General features: G+C 30.4%; 1 protein-coding gene across 3 annotated transcripts; it reads left to right on the forward strand.

Moving 5' to 3' along the window:
- The first annotated feature begins 1570 nt into the window (after positions 1 to 1570).
- LOC107419518 (protein DETOXIFICATION 40) lies at positions 1571 to 8415 on the forward strand. Of its 3 annotated transcripts, none has more exons than XM_016028262.4 (6): positions 1575 to 2141; positions 2252 to 2883; positions 5014 to 5070; positions 5224 to 5462; positions 6772 to 6977; positions 8170 to 8415. In XM_016028262.4, exons 1-6 carry the CDS (start codon positions 1806 to 1808, stop codon positions 8233 to 8235), a joined length of 1536 nt encoding a protein of 511 aa, XP_015883748.2. In that variant the 5' UTR covers positions 1575 to 1805; the 3' UTR covers positions 8236 to 8415. The 3 variants fall into 3 exon arrangements, 2 of the variants coding, with proteins under 2 accessions (XP_048323315.2, XP_015883748.2); XR_009635413.1 differs by lacking the exon at positions 1575 to 2141 and having other exon boundaries at positions 2238 to 2883; positions 8170 to 8302; positions 8359 to 8415; XM_048467358.2 differs by lacking the exon at positions 6772 to 6977 and having other exon boundaries at positions 1571 to 2141.
- The last annotated feature ends 481 nt before the right edge of the window (positions 8416 to 8896 follow it).

Raw genomic sequence — 8896 nt, forward strand, 5'->3', positions numbered from 1 at the left:
TTTATCAAATTTGAAAGTTTTAGAAAGAAAGAAGAAAAATGTTTTAAATATTATGCATTGATTTAATTCAAAATAATACAAGTTGTCACATCTCATTTAATATTTTGGATTTAAGTTTAAATATTAATTATCACTTTAGCTAATAATATATAAGTATTTTGAATTTAATCAAATTAAAAATTTTCTTTAATTTTCTAATAAAACACTTATATATGTATATATATATATATATATATATATATTTTATTTATATATATAAATTAAGCATAATGGCACGCTAACAAAAACTAATTCATCGAATCTGAATACATAATTGATACTGCTAGGCCCCTTAATCTCTGCTTTTTCTTTTGGATCAATTTGTCTTTTCTGCTTAGCAATTATTCATCCTTGAGGTGGAAGCAAAGTGTCGGTAGTGTGGAAGTCCCATGCTCCCCACAAAACAAAGCCGTGTATGTTCGGGAGTACCACAATTATTTTATTTTTATTTATTTATTATTATTATTTTTCACCTTTGAGGAGAAGTTCAATTTTAATTCCCATTCAATTAGGCGAAGCACACCGTCTGTTATGGTCTTCACTGATGGGCCCGTTGAACCATTCTCGACATAGCAAGTTAACAAGCCTTCCCTCGCGTTGATGTAACCCAACAACGACGACAGGAAAAGTCCAGTATTTCTAAAGTAGAGAGTTTTGGTTCGAATTTGCAGATTTCCAAGTTCGATAAAAGAAAATATTAAATATTAAATATTAAAAAAAAAAACTACTGATATCTATTTTTTATGGTTCTATATTATTTAAAATTTTCCTATATATCATAAAAATAATAATAGTAATTTGATATCACATAGGCTTGTAAAAGATTTTATTCTCCTTGTACATACGGGTCAGAAAGCAAAGATATGTTCACTAACTTTTTGAACAATATATTTACTTTTTGATCAATATATTTATATATATTGTGAAAAAAAAAACCCAAATGTTTTCTGCTGAGAAAAAAAAAAAAGAATTCCCATATGTTGATAGAATGATTTATATGTCCATCATTTTCTCTCTTCTTTTTTTTTTTTTTTTTTTTTTGGGGTCACATATAGGTACACGTATTTATTTATGTATAAAACGTACACTTGTTTCTTCAAAGAGCATTGTTTTTCCTTTTATTATTAACTATTTTCTCATTTATAATAATTTCAATCTATTTTTTTAGTGTTTTATACATACGACCTCATAAATATGGATATAAAAATATACCAACTAAATCAATTTTATTTCATTTATTATTAATTAGTAATTTGATAATTGATTATCTATTGTTTAAAAAAGAATATGCATAATAATAATTGATTGTCTATGCAGTGCAGTGAATTAACCTTGCACGGACATAATTGCAAAAGTATGTATGATATTTAATTGATAGGAGGAGGTAGTAAGTTTAGTGTAAAATAAGTCTTCATATATATGTTTTTTTTTTAACTAAAGCCTCATGCATATGTAAATAAAAAAACTAAAAAAATAATAATATATAAAATGATGGATTATCAGGAGAAATTTACGATTAGTCTAAAACATAAATAAAAAAAACAAAACAAAAATTTGCAGTCTTCTCGACAATGATTCCAATTAGTAAAAGAAAAACGAATGAAGATGCCATGGGGGTCCATTTATTTGTTTTTTTTTTTCTTTAAAAAAAAAAAAAAGGCTCATATTACAATACAAGCTCTTCAAATTAAATAGCGGCATTTTTTACTTCCATCCCCCACCTGTTCTCTCCTCCTTCATTCCTCTCCATCAACACCATCATCATCATGGGCTCCCAAGAGGATCTTCTCCATCAAACCATGTCCGACCACCACGAACCACCACCACCACCACCACCAACTGCTTCTTCACATGGGATTGACTCTCGGCTCGAAAAGGTTCTCTCGGAAACCCATTTGCCATTCTTGAAGCGTCTCTGGCTGGCATCACGTATCGAATTGAGACTCCTCTTCCACCTGGCTGCTCCGGCCGTCATGGTTTACTTGATCAACAACGCTATGTCTCTTTCCACCCGCGTATTCGCCGGCCATCTTGGTAATCTCCAGCTCGCCGCAGCTTCTCTCGGCAACAGCGGCATCCAACTCTTTGCCTATGGTCTTATGGTACATATCTAACAACCTAACATATATCCGTTTGTAATAATATGATATTGGAATCTGTTAGCGTATTTTGTCCGTACGTCTTTTTTTTTTTTTGGTATAATATCCTGCAGCTAGGAATGGGAAGCGCGGTGGAGACTCTATGCGGACAAGCGTACGGGGCCCACAAATACGAAATGCTAGGCATATATCTACAAAGATCGACGGTCGTCCTTACCCTGACCGCCATACCAGTTATGCTAGTCTACGTCTTCTCCAAGCAAATCCTGCTCTTACTCGGCGAACCGAATGACGTGGCGTCATCAGCTTCGGTATTCGTCTACGGTCTGATCCCGCAGGTATTCGCTTACGCTGTGAACTTCCCCATCCAAAAATTCCTCCAGGCGCAGAGCATTGTGGCTCCCAGCGCCTACATATCGGCCACCACGCTCGTCTTGCACCTTCTGTTAAGCTGGATCGCGGTGTACAAAATCGGGATGGGACTGATCGGCGCGTCGTTGGTCTTGAGCTTGTCGTGGTGGATCATAGTTGGGGCCCAGATGGTTTACATCTTGATGAGCAAGAAATGTAAAGAAACTTGGAGAGGGCTTAGCTTGCAGGCGTTTCATGGGCTTTGGGAGTTTCTGAAACTGTCGTCCGCATCGGCCGTGATGCTGTGCTTAGAGACTTGGTATTTTCAGATACTGGTTTTAATAGCTGGCCTGCTGAAAGACCCTGAACTTGCTTTGAATTCTCTGGCCGTTTGGTAAGTACCTCTGCTTCTTGATGTTAAAAAAAAAAGAAAAAAAAGACGTGTTTCATTTTACATCAAAAAAAAGACGTGTTTCATTTTACTTCTTAATATTTATTTATATATTAATTATGAGATTTCAAAAAAAATAAAAATATTTTTTTGCTCTTTTGTGAAAGCCATTAAGAACCATTCTTTTGGGGGCTCTTGCTTCTTGTGACCGTCGTATTACATTATATATCGAATTTTAATTATGTTATTTAATTTTGTTATTTTTTATATATTTTAAATTTTAAAAAGTGAATTATTTATTAATAATTATTTAAATTGATAATTCCATTTGAATAAGGAAGGATAGCAATTTTTTTTTTCTTAGGATATCAATCGCATTCAATATATTATGAATGAAGAAAATGAAGTGGTACAATATTAATGGTATTTATCATACTTGCCTGGTCAGTGGTGTAGTGTAGAGTCCAACTGTTTGACTGGTAGCAAAATGTTCACAACGGTGTAATATTGTCATTTAGTTTGTGTTCTCATCTATTAGTAGCTAATTCGTGGCATATTGTTGCGTTATATTGAAATATCTCTTCAGACTTTTTCCTACAATTTTAAAATATCGTGGTAGTCTTGATTGAAAAATTATCTTGATGTCCTTTATGAGTCTTTAAATTGTTCTATGGAATGAAAATTTACAATACATTAGAGGTTTGTATTAATCCAAATAATTTTATCTTTTAATATTTTAATATTTTATTAAAACTATGTTGTTGAAAGTTATATTTTATATCTTAATTGTTAAAGCAATCAAATGATGTCCTCATATGAAAATAACAATACATATACATATATCTCCTTTGGACCAGCGCTAATGCTTTCCCATTTGCATATATGTGTGCATATATATATATATAGATGTATATATATAGATGTGTACATATATATATATATATATATATATATGCATGGCATTGTAATAGAGATTAATGCAGTTTAATGGTCCCCCGGAAAAATTCCCCCATAACTATTGAAAGAGACACATCATAGAATATGATGTATTCTAGTTTTTTAAAAGTATCTTACAAGTTTTTTTTTTTTTTTTTTTTTTTACTGGGAAAAGTATCTTACAAATTATAACTTTTAACAAGTGGAGTTATAAGAGGGAATAGAATTCTATACTCCATATCGGTTGCATTCAGTATGTAAGATTGTAGGATGTTTTTATATATATATATATATATATATGGAATCATTATTAATGTGAAAGAAAAGTATTATTTCCAAACTTTTTTAGTTATGATTATTTGGATTCTTTTTTCTTTTTTCCCCAATCATGATTTTAAAAACCAAGAAAATTGGTCTCTATCACCTCTCTGTTCTTTTCCCTTTTGTTTTTCCCCTTCTCTTTCTCAATGGTCTTCATCGCTCATAATTAATACAGATATGATATAATGTACTATGGTAGCTCATGATATTTACTTCTTACATATATATATATATATATATGTATATATAATATATTGATATTGAGCTTTGTTTTTTAGAATAATTTTTTCAGCATATATAATTCTTGACTCAATTAATTTGATTAATTAGGCATAGTTTAAATGAAGATTTTTATTTTTTTTCTTTTGGATGGCTACCTTGTATATTGTCTAAATGTCTAATTGATCTGCCGCAGAAGCACACATATAGGAACGAAACTGGGTTAATTAATATGCTTTTATTCGTTAAATTGAAGAAAGGAATAAATAAAGTTGCTTTCTTGGCAATGAATTAATTCAGCATGAGCATCTGGACCGCAAAATTGTTCATGGCATATACTGTGCGGTTGGAGATATATATTCCTGTCAGAACTTAATTTCTTCAAGATGATCATATGCGATATATATATATATATATATGTTACTTGTCAGGATTCTGGACTTTTTTCCTTTTTTTTATCCGGAATCAAATTATTACCGATAATAGGTCACAAATATTATACAAATTTTCTCCAAAATTTTGCATAAGAGAACTTCAATAAACTATATAGACATAAATTTATATATTTTAAACTTTTAAACATATGTGAGTAAATCAAGAATGACAATTAATTTATTGAATATATAACGACATGTATATGTGATGCTCATGCTGCAGCATGGCGATACTTGGCTTGCTGTTCATGGTTTCAGTCGGATTCAATGCAGCTGCAAGGTACGCATGCAAGTTGATCAACATTGCGTATGGAATTAAACTAATTAATTATTTATTATCTTAATCTCCTACTAATTAATTTGATATGCTATAAAATAATTAGATTCATTTGCAATAATATCTAACATATAAATAGAAAAAATGAAACAACAGTGTGAGGGTGAGCAATGAGCTTGGAGCTGGACATCCCAAATCAGCAGCATTCTCTGTTTTGGTAGTGACTTTGATATCTTTCACCATAGCTGTAATAGAAGCCGCTGTGGTGCTGGCTCTCCGCCATGTCATCAGCTACGCCTTCACTGCTGGTGAGACCGTTGCCAATGCGGTGTCGGACCTCTGTCCTTTCCTTGCTGTCTCTCTCATTCTCAATGGTGTTCAACCAGTCTTGTCTGGTAATTAATTAAGTTCATTTGAATTACTACGTACTTAAATTAACTATATATATATATATATAAGTTTTATTATTCATCAATTTATATAGTAAATTTATTGAAATATTTATTTTTATTATTTTTTATATTAAAACTTTAAAAATGAACCCTTTAATAATTATTATTTAAGATATCATATCATATATAAGTCTTGTTTATTAACATGACAGATAGTGTATATATATATATATATATATGCTACTCTACCTACATTTTATTAACATATTGATGTATTAACACTGAAAAATAAAGCTGATTCTATCACATATATATCGATTAGTTAGAATATATTTATATATATATATATATATAATATTGTCAATGAGACAAAAGTTTAACTGCATATATATATATGGCTACATTAGAACTATCGATTCACCTTAATTACTTAAGGGTTAGGTACTTTTATCCATGTACGTCCAAAATAAAGGAAAAAAAGGGGATAGGTAACTAATTAATATAGGTCAGGTTTAGTTTAAACATTTATTGCACGGAATTGTTAGTTGGATGTATATTAATAAAGAAATTAATTAAGCCATTTATATGATATATACACATGGAAATACATGCTTACACGACGAACATGCATTTCACTGCCGAAAACAACTGTAAAGTTACATGACCCTAGATCCATATTAGATTCTTTCAACTGTGAAATATACAATATATATATATATATAATGGCAAATTATGTACTGCTGGGTCATTATTGACTACATGTACATTTCGTCCATAAGCAGTTGATCTGTGATAAAAATTGGTATAAAGAAACCAATTCCCTACATAACAAGTTAAATCCCATATGAGGAAATTTGTAAATATATGCAAATGAAGGGTTAAAAGGCAGAGGCAGCCAAAGATTTTCAGCTCCTTCTACCAATAGTACAGTGAGTCCTCTAGGTCATTGGACAACGTATTAATTGGTCAATTCACATGCATACATGCATACTGTATACATATATATATATATATATATATATCTATATATATATAATGTACCTTGTTGGTAATGATTTGCTTGTGATTGGCAATTTATGTGTAAAAAAACTTTACACTTTTGTTTGGGTACGACAAACAAATGTTTACGCATGTGTTGTAAATATTGATGCATATATGCCTCGTGATCCAGGGCACACAGTGACCCTTGGGGAAGTAAGTACACATGATTAATCATTTCAATTGGCATATGTCTGTAATTAATAACATTTAAATTGTAATTCTAATATTATTTAATGGATAGTTAAAAATATGGGGTTAATGAATAATGTAGGGGTAGCAGTGGGATGTGGATGGCAAGCATTTGTGGCGTATGTGAATGTGGGATGCTATTATGTGGTAGGAATTCCATTAGGCTGCGTGCTTGGGTTTAAGTTCGATCTTGGTGCTAAGGGAATTTGGACTGGAATGATTGGTGGCACCGTCATGCAGACTCTCATTTTGATTTGGGTCACTTTTTGCACCGATTGGGATCAAGAGGTACATACCTAGCTAGTTTTTTCCTAACATTTTTCTTTAAATATATACATATAACATGAGCTTCAAATGGTTCAACCCTTTGCACGACCCTTTAAAAAAAAAAAAAAAAAATACATACACTACCAAAGAACAAAGTATCAACCACGATAAAAGTAATGGCTATAAGTCTATTTTATGATTAAATATTTTTAGCTACATTAGAGGCCGTTATTAGGTTGTGGCTAATAATTCCATGATTAGAAGTTTTTAGCCAATATAATGCGGGTAAAAGTTTTTAACGACATTTTAAACAACAATTTTTGAAGCTAAAATTAATTATTGTGATTAAAAACTATTTATTGTTGCCAAAAAACAGTTTAGCCATAACAATTTATAATGGCTAAAAATCCAATAGATAATGCTCATTTTTTTTGTAGAGATAATGAGATGAGTATTCCATGTTATCCTTACAATGATAGTTGGTATTCCATGATATCCTTACAATGATAGTTATCATTTACAAGTCAGTTAAATCAAGTACATTTGTTTATTATAATACCCAACAGCTCTTTAAAGTACATATTAAGTATGTATCATAGTGTGCATGTCTAATCAAACAACATATTATCTAACGTTACAATGATAGTTATCATTTACAAGTCAGTTAAATCAAGTACATTTGTTTATTATAATACCCAACAGCTCTTTAAAGTACATATTAAGTATGTATCATAGTGTGCATGTCTAATCAAACAACATATTATCTAACGTTACATATATATATATATATATATTGGTATACAAAAGATATCCAAATCTCATTATAAATTCACATTTTGATTTTTAAATTTAAAATAAAATTTATATTTTATTATTTATCATTAATGATTATTATCATTAATTATTTATAGAACAATTGTTTACATAATTATTATTTAGTAGTTGCTTTTAATTATATAAGAATATTTATTCCAAAAACTTAACTTAAAAAAATGAGCATTTCTAAGCAGTCATTTAAATTGTCAAATAAATAAATCCCATTGATAACAATGATGACAAATTAACGTTTTTCAAATTTGAGAGGCATCATTGTTATCACATTCAGGATCATCATGACTGATCGATGGTGATATTTTCATTTGTTTTTTTTTTTTAAATTAATTATTATTTTTTATTTTATTTTATTTATTTTTTGTTATTTATTTTTTTGCAGGTTGAGAAGGCCAGGAAGCGTTTGGACAAATGGGACGACAAGAAGCAACCTCTTCTTGAGACCTGAACAGGATCAGCGACACGTATCTGTTTCACCATTTGATAATTTTACACCTCGTTTTGAGAGCTTTCCTTCATTAGGCTAGGTTTTGCAGATTTCTTTAAAATAATAACAATACTGTCTTTCGTCTCTAATCAAACATTGGAAAACATTTCCTAACTCGATAAAAGGGTGTTTTGGATCTAATTAACTAGTCCTAATTTATAATTTCTTTACTTTTTTTTCCAAAGGGTAGAAAATTATTTTTACAGCCAACGCACAATTTTAAGGATATAAATATATTATTTTTCCTAAGGGAAAAAGTTGAAAACGAAAAAATGCGGTTTTCATCCACATACAGACTTGTGAAAAATACATTTTTATATTATAAAAACTCAAAGCAAAACTGCGCATCATTTCGTTTGCTAGCATTAACTGGAAAATTTTGGTAAACTTAAAAGAGAGATTAACATATGGCTAAATCCAACTTTTCATGGGTTGTGCCCAAAAAAGAGGGTTGTGGGCCAAACCCATGGAGAGATGAACATTTCTCTATGTTTGGGCTTGAGTTTTATTGATCAACTGACCAATGAACTGATTTTTCGAAGTACAACTGAAAACAATTTTTTCTTTTTTTTCTTTTTTTTCTCTTTAACAACGAGAATTCATTCATAGAAAAGAACAAGTA

Source organism: Ziziphus jujuba, chromosome 1, assembly GCF_031755915.1.
Source record: "Ziziphus jujuba cultivar Dongzao chromosome 1, ASM3175591v1".
In the NCBI taxonomy this organism is placed as follows: Eukaryota; Viridiplantae; Streptophyta; class Magnoliopsida; order Rosales; family Rhamnaceae; genus Ziziphus; species Ziziphus jujuba.

Coding starts and splice junctions, on each gene's coding strand:
- LOC107419518 (XM_016028262.4), top strand. CDS start 1,806: ATGGGCTCCCAAGAGGATCTTCTCCATCAAACCATGTCCGACCACCAC. Junction 5,071..5,223: donor GGATTCAATGCAGCTGCAAG/GTACGCATGCAA, acceptor ATGAAACAACAG/TGTGAGGGTGAGCAATGAGC. Junction 6,978..8,169: donor GCACCGATTGGGATCAAGAG/GTACATACCTAG, acceptor ATTTTTTTGCAG/GTTGAGAAGGCCAGGAAGCG.